General features: G+C 42.6%; 1 protein-coding gene and 1 pseudogene across 1 annotated transcript; both read right to left on the minus strand.

Annotated features, from left to right (window-relative positions):
* Positions 1-3,642: 3,642 nt before the first annotated feature.
* Positions 3,643-21,677, minus strand: Plac8l1 (PLAC8-like 1). Its single transcript, NM_027072.1, has 4 exons — positions 21,474-21,677; positions 17,551-17,687; positions 5,251-5,387; positions 3,643-3,927 (listed from the first exon to the last, which is right to left on the minus strand). The coding sequence occupies exons 1-4, from the start codon at positions 21,590-21,592 to the stop codon at positions 3,787-3,789; spliced, it is 534 nt and encodes a 177-aa protein (NP_081348.1). The 5' UTR covers positions 21,593-21,677; the 3' UTR covers positions 3,643-3,786.
* On the minus strand, positions 11,127-12,810 carry Gm18086 (predicted gene, 18086; annotated as a pseudogene).
* Positions 21,678-21,950: the final 273 nt, after the last annotated feature.

A 21,950-nucleotide genomic window follows, 5' to 3' on the forward strand; every position in this document is an offset into this window, starting at 1 on the left:
GGGTTTCATGAGGATTTAGCTCATCTTTTGAACCTGGTTATCCAGTAAACCAAAGTATATAACACACAAGGTGAAAAATCCTTTCACCCTTACCCAATCTAATAGTTTAGAAAAATCTCCCTACATTCTAAAGTGTTCATGTCTGGACTCAGTTCCATTATACAGATTACAAGTAATTATGGTCAAAAGGTGGTAGGGCAAGAGCAAAGGGGAATGTTTGGATATTATAATAAATTCAGCCATGATTTGTCCTATAGTAGATTTCCAACTATAAAAGTCTGAACTCCATCTAGAATCGTTGCTTCTTATTTCTGCATTTGGTCAGGCAGAGTGATATCATTTAGGTGGAAATGAACCAAGAGAATAGACTGGGAGAAACAGTAATTTCCTCTGCAGAAATTTAAATAGAAGTGCTATAGAGTCTTCTATCTTTGCTTACTTCTTTAAAAATTTAGGGTTTATAAGACCAAAGGAAATTTTGAATTAATTTGTTTGTAAATAATGTTCATAACAGAGTATTATACAAAAGTCATTATGGAATATGAGATAAAATCTACTTGTATGAAATATGTAAACAGATAAAATTGATTGCATAGGAAAATGGACACTCAAATTTTTTTTGTTTCAAAAAAGTTAGAGCAGTCCAGGAATGCAGCTGATGTTCTTAGCTTATTCTGTAAATAAATAGAAGAGGGTCAAGGAGCTTTCTGCTGGCTTGTGTCCTGGGTTTGTGATGCATATGACAATATAGTAATTCTATACAGGTTACTTTGGAACATCTCTTTCTTATGTGTTGGTATCATAGACCCACAGGGGACCATCAAAGCTTTGTTCCACAGTTTGCATCCTGGTAAACCAAAATGAACTTCTCTAATATAAGCAGGCTGTGCCTTCACTTTTGGATAACTTTCAGATTTATACAACAAATTTCACAGTCTCCACAGATTACAGAGTTGGGAGGTTCTTATCTTGTATTCTCTGGACACCTGACAAATGGGGAAAAGCCAACAGTAGCACCAGCCAATCTACATGCGCTGTCCCCTAGGGCCATACCAGGGTCTCTGTTCTGTTCAGCTCACATAGCTGGTAGGTGTCCACAACTGATGATGTTTGATATCAGCTATTATCTGTCACACGAATGTCTGGCATTGTAGTGGTGCTCTTAAGGAGCACACATTTTTGTCAAGTTCCTTTTCTTAGCTGTGACACATTCTTTTGGAGAAAATTGTAACTTGTGGCCTGAAGCCATCTCCCTTCATCCATAACTGTGTACTATGTGTGAAGAACTGTCCTATACATTCTGTTTTTTGTACTGTGATCCTGTAGTAGATATGTTTTCAGAGCCCAGAGTTTGACTTGCCTAGACCTGTGTCTGATGAAACACTGTTTTCTCTTTACTGATTGGAAGCAACATGTAGAATGGGGTCCCTCCAAGGGTAGCCCACTCACACACAATCTTTATATCAGCAGAGAGGCAGACTGAGCCTGAGTCTTGTGCCTGAGCCGCCATTTTGCTTCCCTCAGACAGGGTCCATTGTGTGAAAGGGCAGAGTTACCTCCAGACTTCCCTGCCAAAACTAGGCACTGTTGCCAGTTTGAGCCTGTGAAGCCTAATATGTGTTTTAGCACAAAACAATAAAAACAGGTTTATTTTCATTTAACCATCTTGTCCACCAGGCCTGCTTTTTCTGGTTGTTGATTGATCATGACTTAAATATTAACATGGAGTATTTAATTTTTTCCTCAAGAGGTATAGCTCCTAAAGTGAATTGTGTGTGTGTGTGTGTGTGTGTGTGTGTGTGTGTGTGTGTGTGTGGAAATGATTAGGGAGAGAGACAGGGACAAGTAACACTGGCAAGGCTGACCATGCTGAATTCACCTCTGTTAAGTAGGAAATGGTTTGAACAACATGGGATCCTGAGAGGTCCTTTACATTTCTGGGGCTTAGACCTCTTTTCTGAAGTGTTCCCCAGGAAGAAATGTTGAGGTCTGACTAGCTCAAAACATGCAGAACAATTTTAGCCTGTTAATATTGGGCCATTGGGATGGCTCAGTCGATAGAGACACTTGCAATGCAAGCCTGGGGATTTGAGTTCCATCCCTGTCACCCATGGTAAGAGGAGAAAACTAATTCCCAAAAGTTGCCCTCTGACCTCCAAATGCTCTCCATGGCACACAAGCACCGTGAGCAAACACACAACTCAACACACAATGATAATAATAAACACGATTATTTTTTTGAAATTGTTTTTTACCCCTTTAGCTTGTTTGCTACATCCACATACCAGGCAGGCATCCTAGAGACTTATTTAATTCTGAATGATGGCCATTCTCCTGCCTCAGTCCCCCAAGTGATAGGATTGTACATGTCAACTATCATTCCTATTTAACTGACTCAGTTATCATCTAGAATTTAATTTTGAAAGAAACTTGACAGGCCTGGAGAGATATCTCAGCCACTAACAGCATTGGCTGCTCTTACAGCGGACCCAGGTTCATTTCCCAGTACTCACTCACATGGTGGCTCACAACCATCTGTAACTCCATTTCCGGGGGGAGATGATGCCTTCTTCTAGTATCTGTGGGCATCAGACATGCAAATAGTGCACAGAGGTACATGCAGAAAGAACACCCATACATATAAAATAATTCTTTTAATTTTAAAAGAAACTTTCCATCTAACTAGAGAGATAGCTCAGCAGTTAAGAAACTTTATGTGGCCAACTGTAAATAGGAAATTAGTATAATTTACTACAAATATAAAATATCAATAGTGCATTTGCTGAGTCAATACTCATCACTCAGCACAATGCTATATGGCTTGACTTGTTATAACCTCACAGCCCTATAAGATTGGCGCTACCACCAACCCTTTTAACCGTGAGGAAGTGAGACACGGGTAGCAGAACTGCCTACAGGTGTACAATTAATAGGTATCCAGGCTCCTCAGCTATGTGCCCTCGACCTGGCAATCCCTGGGAAGAGGCCATAGTCACTTCACAAGGTAGGTTGGCTACTAGCTTCCTAGGGCTGTCATATAAATTGCCACAAACTTGGTGTCTTGAAACAACAGAGACTTATTCTGTCACTTTCCTAGATGTTAAAGTCCAAAATCAAAATATTGGCAAGGCCATGTTTCCTCCAAAGCTGGGTGCAGCTGGGGGGCGGGGGGGAGTTTCTCCCTTGCCTCTTCCAGCTTCAGCATCCCTGAGCAGTCCTTGCCTGATGACACCATCCCTCCAATCTCCACCCTAGTCTTCCCATGACCATCCTGTCTGTCTCTCCCTCTACATCTTCTTTAAAGGTCACCTATCATCATGCTGCATTAGGTCCCACCCTTTACATTTGCAAGGACTCTGTTTCCAGATAAGATCTCCTTCACAGGTACCAGAGGTTGGGTTGCAACACATTTGTAAAGTGTAAGAAAAGCAGAAAGCACAATTTAACTCCCAGTTGTTGCCACAGGCAAGCAAAATACACAAAAAATTTTAAAATCATAAAACTAGGAGAAAACTCAATGTCCCAAAACCCAGGGGATGAGAGCACACATCACTCACCTGGAGAAGGCACTGTATGTGGCTAGAACAAAATAGCAAAGTGGGAAAATACTAAAGACCTCAGTGAAATCAAAACACAGCACATACACTAGTGGGCAAACCATTTATTCTCCTAGTCCAGTGAATACCTATGGGAAACAAAACAAGCAAACAAAAGAACAGTCTTTCTGAGGTAGCTTTGGGAGGAAGGTGTAGGAAGAGTGAGGGGGAGGGTGACAGGGAGGAGTTATCAGACCAGGGTGTTCTTGAGTTCAGGGACTTCACAGATTTCGTAGAGTTGAGAAGTTCTCATCTTGAGTTCTCGGGCCACCTGACAGATGGAGAAAGGCCAGCAGCAATGCACCACCACACAGTCTTCACAGAGGGTCCCCTAGGGCAAGACCAAATTATACAGGACCATTTCCGTCTCTAAGAACCTGTGTAATGTTACTGCTGGCCCATCCCACCTTCTGCTTCTAAGATCCCCAAACACAACACTTCAGACACTAGGTAGCCCAAGTGTCTAGCAGTGGCTGGTCAAGAACTACAGTTCAGAACCATGCCCCTTTACTTTTTGACATGTGCCTCTTACTGAAATCTCCCATTTTTCTTTTTAGTGTCTCTTAGACTCGTTATACTTAAGTTTTTGTAGTGAATAATAACCAAAAATGGTTCCAAATCCCCATTGTAAAAAGGTATGGAAAGTAAAAAGTAAATCTCCCTTCCCTTCCCCCAGAGCTCGGCCCAGCCACCCAGCTACCTGCCTAGAGACAATCCAGGCAAACTTTCCTATTCTTACCAGCTCATGTGTATGTGTATGTATGCATGTATGTATATGTGTGTGTGTATACATATATATACATATATACATATATGTGTGTATGCATGTATGTATATGTATGTGTATATATACATATATGTGTGTATACATGTATGTGTTTATGTGTGTATATATACATGTATGTATGTTTATATATGTGTGTGTTATATAGTATATATTCCTTTTATTTGAATAGTGTCATAAGTCTATGTCTTGTTTTTTTCATATAAAAAGATATTTTAGAGAGCATCCCACAAAATAACAAGATACTGTATGTGAAAGAGAAAGAGGAGTCAGTCTGTCTGTATGTCTATCTGCATCTGTGTCTGTGCCCAACACAAAAGGTTCCTTTTTGAAGACCATCTGTGTCTGTGCATCTTGGCTCTACTGAAAGATAAGGACCCCAGGAAACCTCCTAAATAAAGTCTCCATGTGCCACACAGGCTACATGAGTGCATCCTCCAAATTAAGTTTTATTCCATCTGTCATGTCTTGAAGTAATAAGAGACATATGTGGGGTTTTATTTTTGTAGATGGTAGGGACAGTAGCTATAGCCTCTTATTTCTATGCATCAAAGCACATCTAATGGAGTATAAATTGGCCAATGGTTTGACCAAGCCTGCTGACCAACAGTCTTCATTATAATTTCTTCTAGGAAATAGCCCTTACTATATAGCATTTTAGTTAAGTAACAACTCGTAGTAAACAATGAAATCAGAACTTTTGTCCCCCATGGTTTTCCACTAAGTGTGAATTTGATAAACATCTTCACCAATACACCTCTCTCTCTCCCCCGCCCACCCTCTCTCTCGTCACTTTAGGAAATCATAGGTTTGAAAAGCATCCAGGTTTTCAGAAAGATTGAGATTCATACATACCTTAATTGACCTTACCTGTATCCTATGTCTTTCTCTGGTGCCAATTCTCAGTGCAAAGGTAGACCCTGGTAACAGTGGCCAACAAAGACACTCTCCGTAATGCCTGGCAATGTCACACTCAAGACACATGGGACAAAGCAGACCCCAGAAACCTGTCAATTGCACATAAAAGAAAACCAGCATTCTCAGATATTCGGAGAACGACTTCATATCTTAAATAGATTCACAACCCTGCACCGCCAATTTCAACACAGCATTGTCTGCCTGCAACCAGGGACAGGGAATGGATAAACAATTCTCAAAACTCGGAGTTAGAAAATCGCCGTTACCTAGCCACATCAAAATTGTGTTCTTTGTTGAGCATTGCCAAAGCTGACCCTGACACAATTCTGTTAGTATTGATTATGGTAACTGGCTTTTACTCCCTTGTCAAAAACAGTAAGCAATTGTTGAAATAATTGATGCTTGTTATGTTCATCTCATTTCAGGACTTAACATGGACCTAGAATACTAGAATATTATTGAATAACAGATATCCCTTTCGATAATAATGGTAGAAAATCTTTTGGGTATACACTGGCTGTTTCCTATTCTTACCAGGATTTTATTCTATTTCTCAGATCAGGAGTTATTCTAATTTCTGTTAGCTTCACCGAGCCACTGACACTTGTCCATTTTAATCTGTAAACTATTAGGTGATTGGACCTGTAAGTGTCATCTGGAAATGGTTTCCACTTATTAGTTCATTGGCTGTTAACTATTGATATGGGTTGTTACACAGACTAAATGGACTGTCTAACAGGAATTCTATTCTAAAGATGTTTGAGGCCACAGAGCCTTTTGAGAATATAATGGCTGTCATGAACTTGTTCAGAAGGGAAAAAAGAGTACAGACCCAAAGGTGGGCAAATCGTGCATTCCTTTCATGGCACTCATGGAGCCACTGAATGGGCCACAAGTTAAGAGATCCTGACCTGCAGTTTAGATGTTACATCATCTAACATTGCAAGATGACAACCCTGATATTTTCAAATAGTGGGGACTATGAACCAACAAAAAAGCCATGATGACCAGCCTTCAGAAACAGTGTCTTAGTTACAGTTATCACTGCTGTGATGAAACACCACGACCAATGCGACTTGGGGGTTAAAGGTTTCAAACAACTGCTCATCATTGAAGGAAGTCAGGACAGGAACTCAAGCAAGGCAGAAACCTGGAGGCAGGAGCCGTTGCTGCAGAGCCCATGGCGGGGTGCTGCGTATGGCTTGTTTCCCCTGGCTTGCTCAGCCTGCCTTCTTATAGAACCCAGGACCACCAGCCCAGGGGTGGTCTTACCCACAATGTGCTGGACCCTTTCCCATCCATCGCTAATTAAGAAAATGTCCTACAAGCATGTCTACAGCCCAGTCTTATGGAGGCGTTTTCTTAATTGAGGTTCCTTCCTCTCAGATGACTTTAGCTTGTGTCAAGTTGACATAAAACTATCCGGCACATATTCTAAACACTTTAACCGAGGGTAATTTTATATTCACAAATCCTAAGTGTTCACTTTGGGTGAGTTTAATAATTGCATTCACTTATACATCAGGAACTATGGATTGTTGCTTTCCCTGTGTTTGTCACATTTCTATACAGTAAATCCCACCCTTCCCACCCCTATTCCTGAGAGAAACACAGCCATGACTTCAATCCCCATTACGGAAGTTTTGCCTTCTCTCAGCCCTCATCTCAAGAGAATCACATTTATTTTTGTAACTATTTTGGTTTTGTATAATATCGTGTATTTGGGGGGGTTGTTTTAATTTTTGTTTGTTTGGTTTAGATCTACTCGTGTTTTATGAATCTGTAATTCTTACTGTTGGATAAGTAGCATTTCATTGTATGAATATTCTACAAATTGTTTATCTATTCTCCCAGTAATCAACATTCTATAGCTCCATATTTTATATTAATACCACTATGCTTTATGAGTGTTTATATGCCTTTATTTGGACATTTAAGTCTTTATGTGGACATACCTTTAATTCTATATGTTGACATATGTTTCCTTTTATTTGGGTAGTTTCCTGAAAGTGCAATTGCTAGGCCATATGTTTAATTCCACAAATACAGACGAATAATCATTCAAAGAATCTGTACTATTGCATACCCCCTCCAACAACGCCCGAGACTTCTAACAGCTTGACATCATCGCCATCACTTACTATCACTAGAGCTTTTATTTTAGCCATTGGAGTGTATGTACAGTGTTAGTCACTGCAGCTTCTGGTGCACCCAAAACAAAGGTATGATAAGAACCATGGAGCCGAGACAAGGCTGAGTGTAGCCTCAAGTAATCCTGAGACATTTTAACCTGAATTAAAAAAAAAATCCCGACTGGAGATACGGATCCATGGTAGTCTGTCTGTAGAATGTAGAAGGATCAGTCCCCAGCACTGAAAAATAATTCCCATGCGCATGAGGAGACTCTACCCAGCACTGACTAGTCTGAACAACCGAGAAAACAGCAAAATGCACAAGAACAGAGGGCTCCCAGCATCGGCAACCTTGAATTAGGGCAATTTGAAATCAATGGCACGTTCAGTGAAGATTATGAAATGCTGTAAATTCCCACAAACAAAGCAATTAATTAAAATGTGCTTAATTGTAAAGCTGGCAAATTAAGCACCTGATCGATTCTGTTTACACGTCTCGGAGCTGTAAGCACACCGTAAAGAAGTTGATTATGCCTTGACACTTCTGAGCCTCGTTGTTAGGACCCACAAGCTGTTGTTTTTTTTTTTTTTTTCTTCCAGCTTTTAGGAACTTTCTTTTGTCCACCTTTTCCCTTTGCTCTGTACAGCAGTGTTGGGAGCCGCGCCCACATTCGCCGTTACAAGATGGCGCTGACAGCTGTGTTCTAAGTGGTAAACAAATAATCTGCGCATATGCCGAGGGTGGTTCTCTACTCCATGTGCTCTGCCTTCCCCGTGACGTCAACTCGGCCGATGGGCTGCAGCCAATCAGGGAGTGACACGTCCTAGGCGAAGGAGAATTCTCCTTAATAGGGACGGGGTTTCGTTTTCTCTCTCTCTTGCTTCTTACACTCTGGCTCCTGAAGATGTAAGCAATAAAGCTTTGCCGCAGAAGATTCTGGTTTGTTGCGTCTTTCCTGGCCGGTCGTGAGAACGCGTCTAATAACAAGTGGTGCCGAAACCCGGGAAAAGAAACATCTTCAGTCACGAGCGAAGACCCCCTGCTACAGGGAAGATTCAGAACTGCATAACGGGGAAGAAGGGGTTAATAAAGGTTCCTGTGAAACAGACTGTTGAGAAGGATCTGGCGTGGATTCAGAACTCTTCAGCTGGGGAACGGTACTGATGAAGAGAAAGAAGAAAGATGAAGACTGAATAAACTGCTGTTAGAAGGACTGGTGGTCGCATCGTTCTTGCTGGTCGAGAGCGGGCGCGACAATTGGTGGCCCGTACGGGGAACCGACTCCCCCACCAAGTTCAGAACTTTCAGCAGTCAGTGGTTGCCGGCAGGGTAAGTTCACGGTGAGTGAAACTTGCGACCCCAGGAGTTTGGGAAGGACCTCAATAAAATAGAGGTGAGCATAAAGTTGCCAGGAAGTAGGCACAAAGTAACCCAGGAGTTTGGGAAGGACCTCCGATAAAATAGAGGCGAATATAACGTTGCCAGGAAGCAGGCACAAGGTAACGAAAGGTTCATGGCTTTGGGACAAGTTAAGGTTCACGGTTTCAGGATAGATTAAGGAAGTATGATAACCTCAGTGTAGTGATCAAGAGATCCTCGCTGTGTAGTTATGCTTTTTTCTCCCATTGACCCTTTGTGGGTAGGTCTGATAGTTTTGGTCTTGTTTGTTCTGATATATGGACTCTGTTACTGTTTGAAACTGTGTGTAGAGGCAGTCAAGACAGGTCAGAAAATCCTTACAGAGCAACAAGAAAGTATGTCAGAAGAGGAAAAGGGCTTAAAAAGAAAAAGGAAAAAGAAAAGAGACACAGTGTTATCAGGTGGACAGAAAGGACAGGACAACAGAGTCGAGGCAGAGGAGGAGGTGAATTAGCTTCTGCTCCCCCTCCCTATGCCTCCTCAGCAGCCATCTATGGGCAGACCTTCTGTCCGGAGGTCTGGAAAGAGGATAGATTCTCCTTGCTGGGATGTCCTATTTTCACTGATCAAGCTGAATTTGCATGGGATAGAGATATGCTGCTTGATCAAGGTCGATTTGCACAACAACAGACAGGATATCCAGTGCAGGTGTTTAAGCAGGTGAATCAGATTGCCATAAGGGCACGGAAATTATTGCCCAACAGAGGGGAAGCTAGTGAAAACTTGACTCTCATATTGACTCCCCAGATGGACACACAGGTGATTGAGGTTATGGTCTCATTACCACGAGGTATTGTGTCCATCTCCCCTGGGGATCGACAGGATCAGGTGTTGACGTGGGCGAGAGGGTCTGTTTGTGTGTTCCCACAGGACCAGACGGAACCTCTTTGGGTGCCGGAGAGATTGGTGAGACGCTGCAAGAATGAGGCTCCTGATCCAGTTGCCCCTGTGGATGTGGTGGATGGTCCCACAAACACAAACGATGGAGCCAAGATGGGAGATCCTTTCAGTGTTCCAGAAGCCGATACCAGCTCGACATGACGTTCACATTTTTCCATGCCTTTTTGATCCCTGAATTTCCCTTAAAGAGATAGCCCCTCTGGCTATCTATCCCTTGCTTCAGAGAAGATGAGCGGGGATGAGAGCCCTGGGATGTATGCTTGTTATAGTGTGTGTGTGTGTTGTGTGTTTGACACAAGTGTTAGGTACAGAGTGTGTGGCCCGCACTTTCGCCATGGTAGCATAGGCTTTTGCTGCAGTGGAGGCGGGACAATCTCCTCAGATTCGGTTTGCCGATCTAAAAGAAATTATGCTGCGTTATGCCGTGGGGTGCGAGGCTAAGCACTGCACAGAAGATAGCTTGCTGTTGGCATCCTGTGGAAGGCACGTCTGATTACATGAAGGTTCAGTGTCCTAGTTCCCTTCCCCCAGGAAAAACGACACGGGAGCTGGCCAAGACCTCTCTGGGTGATGAGCCTAAGGGATGGTTTTGTGTAGGGCCCCTATGCTTGCACACTGGGGATCAGACCTCTACCTTCATCCATGAGGCTTGCTTGCAGCAATTAAGATCTGGCCATAGGTTAATTAACATCCTGGCCTTTTAATGCACCTGCCGCAAGCAAAACACAATCTCCCCAGGTGTGGCTTGGCATGATAGAGAGGTAGTCAGTGATAAGACTCCCTGGGCATGTCACCAACCTAAGACAGGGATCAAACCAATGCTGTTTGTCACCCAAGGACGGGTAAGGGGCATGGCTGCGGGGGGCTATCTACAGACATTCTCTCTGCCAAAAAAGAAAAAAGGGGGAATTGTGGGGAGCGGGTGTGGCGGCAGTCCCAAAGGCACCAGGGACTGCAGCTAAGTCGTATGATTTGCACCTGACTTCCTCATATAAGACACAAACATCTTGAGTGCTGCGCAGGTGTACCAGGATACAGGTGAATCCAATTTGGTGGAGATTTGCCCCTGCTGCCCTGATTAGCTGAAGCTGCGTGCCTGGTGAGGTGGCGTGGCCTGCTGTGCGTGGATGGGAACTGAGAGTATAAAAGAGTGAGAGGCCCAGGATTCGGGGGAGATATAAACAGGGGAGATATAAAAACAAGGGAGAGATATAAACAGGGGAGATATAAAAACAGGGGAGATATAAACAGGGGAGATATAAACAAGGGAGATATAAACAAGAGACTATGTCAAAAGAAGAAACAGGACTGAATAAACGTGTGCAGAAGGATCCTGTAGCAGCGTCGTTCTTCCTGGCCTGTTGAGCGCGCGCAAGACAGCAGCTCAGCCGTGGACCACTCAGCAGTGGCTCCAACCCACTCGGTGGCCTGCGCTGTGGGAGCTGCTGACCAGTCCTCAGTGGCTGGCTGCACACACCAGTCTTGTGTGGGGAACTGCTGGATGGGCACAGAAGGCACCTGCACACCCTCAGACCAGTCAGCAACCTCAGGCTGAGCAGCTATGAACTCAGGAGCCAGTGCGGTCCGTTAGCCATGAAATTCCTTCTTGGTCACAGCCTTCTCAGCAGTAGCCTGCTCCTCCTTCTCAGTCTCCTCTGGGTCTCTGTGGAAGTGAAGATCAAGCATAACCTCCCAGGGATGCCCACGGGAGATAGTACCTCACATTCGAAGTACTTCCCTGGCCAGCATCCACCACATCAGGCCCACTGAGTGAGCTCCCTTGTTGTTGCATGGGATGGCAATGTCCACATAGTGTAGGGGAGAATCTGCGCTACACAGAGCAGTTCTCTACTGGGGAATCTCAAATGGCCAAGAAGCACCTAAAGAAATGTTCAACATCCTTAGTTATCAAGGAAATGCAAATCAAAACCACCCTAAGATTCCACCTCACACCAATCAGAATGGCTAAGATCAATGCAGGTGATAGCAGATGCTGGCGAAGATGTGGAGAAAGAGGAACACTCCTCCACTGCTGTTGGGATTGCAAACTGGTACAACCACTCTGGAAATCAGTCTGGCAGTTCCTCAGAAAACAGTTCCTGGACATAGTACTACCTGAGGACCCAGCAATACTACTCCTAGGCATACACTCAAAAGATGTGCCAACATATAACAAGGACACATGCTCCACTATGTTCACAGCAGCCTTATTTATAATAGCCAGAAGCTGGAAACAATCCAGATGACCCTCAACAGAGGAATGGATATAGAAAATGAGGTACATTTACATAGTGGAGTACTACTCAGCTATTAAAAACAATGACATTATGAAATTCACAGGCAAATGAATGGAACTAGAAAATATCATCCTGAGTGAGGTAACCCAGTCACAAAAGAACAGACATGGTATATACCCACTGATAAGTGAATATTACGGGGAAAAAAGTTTGGAATACCCACAATGCAACCCACAAACCATATGGAACTTAAGAAGAAGGAAGACCAAAGTGTGGATGCTTCAGTCCTACTTAGAAGGGGGAACAAAGTGATCATAGGGGATGAGAATAGAGGGAGGGAGGTATCTGGGAGGGAAAGAGGAGGGGGAGGGAAAAAGGGGGCAGGATCAGGTATGAGAGGAGATGGGGGGGAAGAAGTATAGAGAGTCAGGAAATTGAATGGATTGTGTAACAGTAGGGGACGGGGAACTGGGGGTAGCCACCAGAAAGCCCCAGATGCCAGGAAAGCAAGAGGCTCCCAGGACCAAACAGGGATGATATCAGCAGGATCCCCAATGGCAGCAATAGTATGACAAGCAACAGCTTCCCCCAGGTCCTCTTCAGATTTATGATGTAGATACCATCACTTTTCCTTTTGTAGATGTGCTGCTCCATCTGAAAGTCAAGGTTGGTGCCACCTAAGTGGGTTCCTGCAGCAAAGAATTTGAGGACATCCTCTCCCTTCGTGTGTAGGACATCAAGGGCTCTGGACATTGTATAAGTTTCCCTTTAAGTTACAACAGGAATTAAGAACAATGTTGTATGGACCCATTGTCTCTGGGTACCATGGGAAGTAAAGGTCTATTTATTATTATTATTATTATCATCATCATTATTATTAATCTCTGTCAGATAGCCATGCTATTATAAGTGTGCTTTTTAGATACTCATCTTGCTTTTCTACTGAGGTGATAAAACACTATGACCTCAGTAACTTATAAAAGAAAGCATTTAATTTGAAGGCTCATGTTCCAGACGGTTAGAATCTTTACCCATCATGGTGGGGAGCATGGAGGCAGACAGGCAGACATGGAACTAGAGCAGTATCTGAGACCAGAACTTATGTCTGATCCACAAAAAAGAGGCAGAGAGGGAGCTAACTGGGAATGGTGGGCTTTTGAAACCTCAAAGCTCAACCCCCCCTAAAAAAAAGTAACCCTTCCTCCAACAAAGCCACACCCCCTAATCCTTCCCAAACAGTTCTACCAACTGGCATGCCAAACATTCAAACACATGAGCCTATGGGGGTCATTCTCATTCAAACCACAATACTCAAAATCAATCATTTTGAAATAGAGTTCGGCTGTGGTTCATAAAAAAAATGTATGGCCCCGGCACGGTGGCACATGCCTTTAATCCCAGCACTCAGGAGGCAGAGGCAGGCGGATTTCTGAGTTCAAGGCCAGCTTGGTCTACAAAGTGAGTTCCAGGACAGCCAGGGCTACACAGAGAAACCCTGTCTTGAAAAAAACCAAAAAAAAAAAATTATATATATGTATGTATGTGTATGTGTATGTGTATGTGTATGTGTATGTGTATGTGTATATGTATGAAGCCCAAACTTTTATTCCACAATAGGTAATATTCATACAGAGTTCATTGTGTACCAAGCTCTCACTGAAAACATTTTGTATATATTAGTTCACTTAATCTTCGAAATAATAATATAAAGTAGGCACTTTTATGGCCTTCGTGATAGCTTGCCCCATAACTGCAGTACTTGTGGGACTCAGACAATAGGATCATGAGTTCAAGGACAGCCTGTGATATATAGGAAATTCATGGATAGCCTATTCTTACTAAGACCCTATCTCAGAAAACCAATTGATGAATAAAATAGGTCCTCTTGCTATACCCATTTTACAATTAGCTCACCTAATCTCCAGAAGAATTGAGCAATTCCTCCTTAAGTTTATAACATTATTAGGGAAGAACAGAGACCAGATTCCTACTATTACATATATGTCCGTATGCTCTCATGTTTTACATTTCCATCATGCCATAACACATGTGGATTTGCATATTCCAGGAGAGTATGCTCATTATCACTATAGTTATGCCTATGGAATGGTCTGAACTCATGTGAATCCCTTTGGAACAAGCCTCTAGGCCAAGTGTCACTGCTCTGCCTGATGAGCAGAGTGGTTGGAGATGAGGATGCTTAGGCTCCAAGAGAGATGCACAAGAATAGAAGGATGGTGTCTTTTTTTTTTTTTTTGAAGGGGAAGGCTTTGCAGTGATAACTGAGGCCAGGGTTAGCATGTAGAATATGGGAAGGACTCTAATAAATCCATGTATGAAAGAAGATGGGAGTGGAGGAAATGGCACAGAGCATGAAAGGGTAGCTTGCTGAAAAGGAAATACCAATGGCCAACAGTAATATTAGGAAGGCATATTAATACTATCAGAAGTCACTTGCTCCTCACAAGAATGCTCCCTTTTTAATGTATGCTTGGGGACATAGAGTAACAATACATGGATGTGGAAATTGGCCTAATCACATTAGATGATAACTTTGCTCAGTCTAGTAAGATTCAAAACCCTCTAGGAATGAGTAATTTCACTTATCAACACCCAGAGTAATGCTATTCGACTGCACACAGAAGGACCTCCAAGAATAGTCATTGCAGCACGAGTGTATGTCAGTGGGCTAAAGATCAAATAAAACATGAGTGTGTAACCACTAAGAATGTGGCAAAAGGACTGAAGAGATGGTTCAGAGGTTAATCAGTAGTTGTGCAACCATGAAGACCTGAGGTTGGATCCCAGCCCCCATGTAACAGGCTGGTGTGCCTACCTAAAACACCAGGACTGTGGAAAAGACAGGTGTGCTAGGGCTTGATGGCTGCCAGCCAAGCTCTAGATTCAACAAGAGACCCATTCTCAAAGGAATAAAGAGGAGCATGATAAAGGGAAGTAATCAGATGCCTTCCTCGGGCCTCTGCCCATGCACACTGGTGCACACACCTGCACACACACCACTCACACACATAAACTTTTTTCTAGAAGGATGTAGTAAAAGATCAATTAAATACCAACATGACTAAGTCTCTAAGATTAATTTGAATTTTAAAAAATCAAATTGCGTAATGGGTAAGCTTAATACCATTTATGCTTTGCTTAAAGAGTTACAAAGCAATAGCATATATTGCTAGTGGATACACAGGTTAATATAGAGGAAAATACCGAGAGGGAAATGTTCCAAATTGATGTTTGTTGTTTCTCTTGTTTAAAAGCACAAATTGGTTTTCACAAAGAGACATGGGTCCTTTTTCTGTAACATCTTATTTATATAAGGTGAATGTATCAATGGGTTATCATTCATATATTGTCTTCTTTAACAGAGCTCAAGGTCAATAGGGATTTGTAGCATACATTCAGCTTCTTTCCTTATACCTACAAGTTTGGTGGTTACATCAACTCCCTCAGCCTATCTAAACCCAAGCCTGTTCTCTTCCCTTGTGTGTGGAATGCCGTCCTTCTCCCTCACAGGCAAGTCAAGACAAAGACAAGAAAGTACGGTGTGGAAGGCCCAGAGAGCAGGAGTAGGAAAGTGGGTGGAAGCTTGAGCGCACCACATTTCAGTTCAGTTATTCCAGAGGAGTTGAACCTTCCAATAATAGGACACTTTAGGGAGGAGTGGGGCGCGCTCATGCGTCGCCAGTGGGAGTGTGAATTAGTTCACCTCCCAGAAGGAAAGCCACTAGGCAGCACCATGATTTAAAGAGGCATCTTCTGTTTGGTCAGCAAATTTACCCATTAGCAGTTACCCAAGACAGATATCTTCATGCCATGAAAATATGACATCTGAATAAGCACATTCACACAGCATTGGTTTGAATAAAACACGTAAAGGTCCACCAATAGGAGTTTCTGCATAAATAAACTATGGTACAAGGGGATCCATAAAGCAATTAAAGAAATTAGCTCCAGATGTGCTTATGTAGTGTTCACAACCTAAATGTGTGATGAAATTAAAACAGAGGTGCAAAGTAATGTGTATTTACAGTCCTTCCATTTGTGTAAATTATGTACACAAGTAAGTAAAAGAAATCTGGGGTGGGAGGGATGCATCAAAATATCCAAGGGGTATAACTATAGCTGCTATTCCATTCTTTGATCATCTTTTATATTTTTTTCTGTTTTATTAATGGTGCTTTTAAATTTTAAAACATATTTTCTTTTAAAACTTTCCATAGCCTTACAAGTATGTGTACTCTATCTGAACTCCTTTTTAAAAAAGATCTATTTATTTATTATATATAAATAGCTGTCTTAAGACACCCCAGTAGAGGAGGTCAGATCTCATTACAGATGGTTGTGAGCCTTCATGTGGTTGCTAGGATTTGAACTCAGAACCTTCGGAAGAGCAGACAGTGTTCTTAACTGCTGAGCCATCTCTCCAGCCCCTCTATCTGAACTCTTAATGTAAGAGTATCCGTCTCAGGGAAGAACAGGGTGGACAGAAAGTAGGACACAGTGCTTGCTTCTTACGAGTTCTAGGGACCTTGATACATGGCAGCTGAGATAAATACTGACTCAGTGTGCCTTTGCTCTAGGTCAGAGGTCAGTCATGAAATGAGAACCTCTTGACAACTGGATGAGGGCCAGAAAAGAACTCAATCAACAAAGGGAGTTTCTTTTCAGATCGTTCTTGTTATAAGAGTGATACATAATCTTCATGGAGATATTAGAGAGATAATAAAGACTGAAACATTTGTCAGTCTGCCATGAGAAGACATCTGCTATAAATGCTTATATTTGTATCGTTCTATATTTTTTTTTCTAAATTCTTTCACTGCCTCCAGATGCAGCCTAGTGAACACAGTTTGGCACTCACTCAGCTTCTTGAATCCAAAACCACAGGTAAGCCAGGTGTGGAACCATGCACCCTCAATCTCAACACTCAGGAGTCAGAGGCAGGGGGATCTCTATGAGTTCCAGACCAGCCAGGGAAACATTGTGAGACCCTGTCTCAGAAAATAATAAATGAATAAAAAATAAAACTGTACACAAAATACCTTTTTACCCATTAAACGTCACTCTCCTACATGACTTTTCATGGACATGTAATAATTCAGTGGATGGATCCAATATGTATAGCATCCCAAGCGTTGCTATGGTAACCAGTGCTACGGTTTTAATGTTCCTGGTAAACTTTGCAGAGAATTTATTTCATTAGACTAAGCTCCTAGGAATGTAGTTATCAAGTCAATAGAGGATGAAGGGAGTTATTTTATCTATCTTTATCAACAATGGGTTTTATCATTAAAAAAAAAAACAACTTTGAAATACCACACTTATCCTATGAATAGATCTACATTGTTGAAAAGCACTTTTTTTTTTCAACTAAGGAGTAGGCTTGAGACACTAGACTGGTTGAGCTTCTCAGAAATCGTTTACTTTTTGACCTTGTGTTGGGGTAGCTTTTCCTCGGGGTTGGGGGTGGGTGGACTGAGGGGTGGAGTACTGAAAATGGGGGAGAGTTGGTAAAGAGGCGCTTAAGTAAAAAGGAAACCCGTACAGATTTTTCTGTCTCTGCAGACACTGAAGAGTCCGGTGCTCCAGTCCCCACCAGTCTGAACAATGGCTGCAACTGTGGTCCTACCAATGGCTCCACGGATCGGCTGTTTCACCACGACACGAGCTGGCACATGGCTCCTGGAGGGTCAAGGATGATGGTTAACTAATTAACAAAGATGCTGCAGAATGATAACCATTAATCAAAACAGAACAATAAAGAGGAGATAAGAGACCTGTGGTGCTCATCTGAGGCTCTGCTTCTTAATCTAGACTGACTCCATCATCTCGCTCTTTCATCATGCCTTTCCTGACTTTTATTTGGGGGGTGGGGGGTTCCCATTAAGGAGCAACCTGTCACTCAAGTTCAATATCCAATATACCAGCCTAGTGTTGGCCAGAATTTCATAGTAGTTAAATTCACAAACTTGAAACAAAGACATCAGATCAGATCCCAGCATGCCCCTCCATGGTGATGTGACCTCAGCTAAGTGGTTTAAGCTCCTTACTTCTTGTTAGTTCAGATGGATAAACTATCTGATGAAACTTATTTTATAAGTTGAAAGCCTATTGTTAGTGTACTGTCCCCAGAGTGACCATCACAAAGTGATGTAAGCAATAGCCCAAGAATGATACACCTTTATTGAAGAGAAGATGACTAAGTGAACACTTGGAAACCTGAGGGAGGCCACTGGAGTCCACATGTGGATGACACCAGTGCAGAACATCCCACACCTGCACCACAAAGTTTAACTTGGAGTTGATTTTTCCTTAACAAGGATGGATATTTACACTTTCTGTAATTCTAAATTAGGAAACAAATGCTCAAGGGACTCCAATAGCGAGGAAAGGAAAACAACAAAACAAAACAAAACAAACAAAAAACTCCCTCCTCTTTCTGAAGTGGAAAGATTTGCCTGGATTTCAGCCAGGAAAATGGTACCAGTCAGGTGCCATTTGATGAAGGTAAGCTGCTTTAAGCTTCATGGGAAAGTCAGGTCAACTTGGAGTCAACTTGGGGCCTAGAATGAGTCTGAGCCTGCACAGTGTTGTCATTATCCTGTTATGTACCTCTCTTATGGCAAGTCCTATGAAGTGTTTGCACCTGATCGCTTATGTGCTTTGGAAAATTAAGTTCCTTGTAATCAGATAATATCAAACCAAACGTGTAAAAGAACCTTTTTACTTGCCTCTCAGATGCCTGTGAAGAAAAAAGAGAATTATAGTGTGTGTATGTGTTCGTGTTGTTCTGAAGTGAGTAAGGAGTTATTTCTGTGGATTACATACACAGTGAAATACATATGAAGGCCCCTGCCCCCAGGACAGTTGGACATGGAGATGATTCATGGACTCACAGGAAGCAAAGTTCAGTGGGTCAGAAGGATGGGATCCGGAGTTAACCGGATAGATGAAGGGAAAGGTCTCTGCCCATGTATAGGAAAGACCAAGAAAGCACCCTATGAGCCAGGAGAGGCCTCAAAGACCAACCATACTCTCCCAAGCCCAGACTTCCAGCCTCCAGAACAGAGTGAATTAGTTCTCATTAATTCCACATGACCCAGGGCGTTTGTGTGTGTGTGTGTGTGTGTGTGTGTGTGTATGTGTGCTTTTGCTTTGTCATTGCCACTGATAAACATTTGAAACTGGTCCTGAAGAATTCGCTTTCATATCCATCTCCCTCCACGCGAGCTCCTTGTTGCTAGGGGCACATGCTGTTGCTTCTCTTTGCATGCCCAGCATCCAGCATACTACTCTAAAACTGAGTGCGTATGCGAAATATTTGCTGATTGGATCAAATAGATTCACCGTCTCTCTTCTATTGTATTTGAGCCTTTCTCAAATCTAGCTCCTCTGAGCTAAATTATGCAACTTGAACTGTGTTCCAGTTCTGTAGTAGAGGACATAACTCTCAGGTGTGAACCTGATGAAATAAAAGCAGAGGGCGGCCTAAAAGCGTTCTGCATCTGTCTACACAATCCAAGGCATCCTTCTTGATGTGAAGCCTATCTGTGAGGCGTCCATCATTATGCTAAGAGCCTCAATCAACTCTGATTTTAGTGGAGGGATTTCTGAGGGCTGAGCACCTGGATAAGATTTTTTTTCCCTGAAATGAACCATTTACAGCTTGCAGCCGTAGACAAGAATTTCTTGCTTCTATCTTAAAATTATGTGCATAGCACCTTTTATCACAGCAAGGAAGCCAGTCTTCTATCTACTCCAAATCAAGTAACTGTGAAGATAACTTTTACTTGTTGGGAAAAAAAATTACTTGTGTGTGTTTGCCTAGTTTTGAACTCAATAAGAATTCTAACACTCTAAATCTTTGGTGGCTTTATATTAAAATGTTTAGATTTATAGATGCTGGCTAAGATGCCTCAACTTAAGCTTACTGCTCATCTGTCATGATTAAAATGCCAGTCCCTCCCTGGCTACTTTCTATGTGCTAGGCATTTAGTAGTCCCTTTAAAAATAGAAAGATGACTAGGTATGACAGTGTATACCTGTAATCCGGTACCTGGGAGAATAAGGCAGGCGAGTTGAGACCATCCAGGTCTGCATAGCAAGATCAATCTTATCAAAAGAGAGCAGGAGAGAGGGAGGAGAGAGAGTGTGAGTGTGTCAAGCCAAGAGCAAGGGGGTGGCCCATCCTATTCTGGGGCTGCTATGGATGAGATTAAAGTAGTTTTTGTAACTTCTTAGGCAGCTTGTCTGTAAATGTCCCCCAAGGGATGCTTATGCCACCCTGAAGAACAGGAACAAGTTAGGACATGATAGATGCAGCCGATGCCCACAAAACTATGCTAATCAGAGAAGCTGTCCACTCACAAGCAGAAAGATTTGTGCCCACAGAATTTCAAATCTACCTCAGCTACAGTCCAGTTCTTTATGCTTAAGAAAGACTTCATTACTGCCCTCATCTCTGGCCTCATCTTCCTCCTCCTTCTGTGTTTTAACTACTCAAGCTCAGTTGTCATAAGCATTCAACAATATCATGTACTTGGTGCATTGGTAGGCACACAATTAATGGCTGCTGCCATTAACATGATTCAGCATCTAGTATATAACATGGACATTCATTGCTACCCTGAGGAAGAGAAATCTGGCTCAGGTTTTTTGGTTTGTTTGTTTGTTTGTTTGTTTGTTTGAGTTGATATACCTGCTACCCAAATGCCTTGAAATATAGTTGGGATGACCATCAATCTCAGTTTTCCAGGAGAAATATTTTACTAGGATAGAGAACTTTTGGTACTAAAAGCAAGATGGTGCTGAGAGAGGGAAGTTTTAGCTAGTGGAAACAGGTGTTTGTGGTGTGTGTGTGTGTGTGTGTGTGTGTGTGTGTGTGTGTGTGTGCGCGCGCGCATGTGACAGCAGTCAGTCTCATCTGCTCTTCCTACCTAGTAATGCTGTCAGATTGGTAAACTATGCCATGCCGCTTTCTGGCTTTAGTCTATTCCAACTCCCTCTTCTAAGAAGCCGGGCACCTTCCCCACCAAATGTTGACTATCCCCTCATGTTGAGTACATCAATTTGGGCAGTTTCTGCTATTCCTTTAATCAAATTTGCAGTGCCAAGAATTTATTGTGCCTTCTACTCAAGCCTTCTTGTTTGCTTCAATTCTTAAAATCAAAGGTCTGAGGTTTTTATATAAAAGGGATGGAAATTACAGGCAGACTCCAGAAATAAAGTTTCCCTTGGCTAGGATGGGACATTTTAAGTTGAGAATGAAGTGGTTTCCTTTAGCTCAGGAAAGGACCTTCTCCTTCCACAAGCCAAGGACAGTTGCCCCCTTTTCAAGTACACATAGCAATAGGTAACTCCCACTTTCTCCACAAGCCACTATTCTTTCCCTGGCTCCTTTTATAAAGAGATTGGCTAGATGTCCCAATAAACAGCAAAACCTGGGTGGACAGTCACCTGACTTCCTACCTCAAGTTCGAGATTAAATGCTCATCTTCAGAGGGCATGGGTGAGAAGAGTGGTAAGTGTGAACTGAGCACGGAAATGTCCTTGCACCATCTGGAGAAATGATGTCCCATCCAGCTCATAGTTAGAAGTGTCTTCTTGCCACCTGGCTATCCTTTCCCTTGGACAATAAGGAGACCAACTTGAAACTCAGATTCAAACCAAAGGGAAGCATGCCTTTAAACAGAATGTTACCTTGGTGTTCTGGAACCTGAGGTCATAGCAGTCTGAGAGACATTGTATTTTTTTAAAGACAGCACATGCCCAACTGAGGGTCTGTCCTATTTATTTTCTAGTCTGAAGGGAGACTGGTGGAGACACACTCTACTAAGTACTCACCTTGTTAAGTGCCACTAAGCTCCATGTCTCCTGTCTCAGAAGCTGCACTTTTCTACCCTATTAGGCAAGGCACTATCAACAGGATAGTGGTTCAGTCCTGTA

The sequence above is a fragment of the Mus musculus genome, chromosome 18 (assembly GCF_000001635.26).
Source record: "Mus musculus strain C57BL/6J chromosome 18, GRCm38.p6 C57BL/6J".
In the NCBI taxonomy this organism is placed as follows: Eukaryota; Metazoa; Chordata; class Mammalia; order Rodentia; family Muridae; genus Mus; species Mus musculus.

Coding starts and splice junctions, on each gene's coding strand:
- Plac8l1 (NM_027072.1), bottom strand. CDS start 21,592: ATGAGCTGGATGGGACATCATTTCTCCAGATGGTGCAAGGACATTTCC. Junction 5,388..17,550: donor CTGCAGAGACAGAAAAATCT/GTACGGGTTTCC, acceptor TGCAATTGACAG/GTTTCTGGGGTCTGCTTTGT. Junction 3,928..5,250: donor GAGAAAGACATAGGATACAG/GTAAGGTCAATT, acceptor GTCTTGCCCTAG/GGGACCCTCTGTGAAGACTG.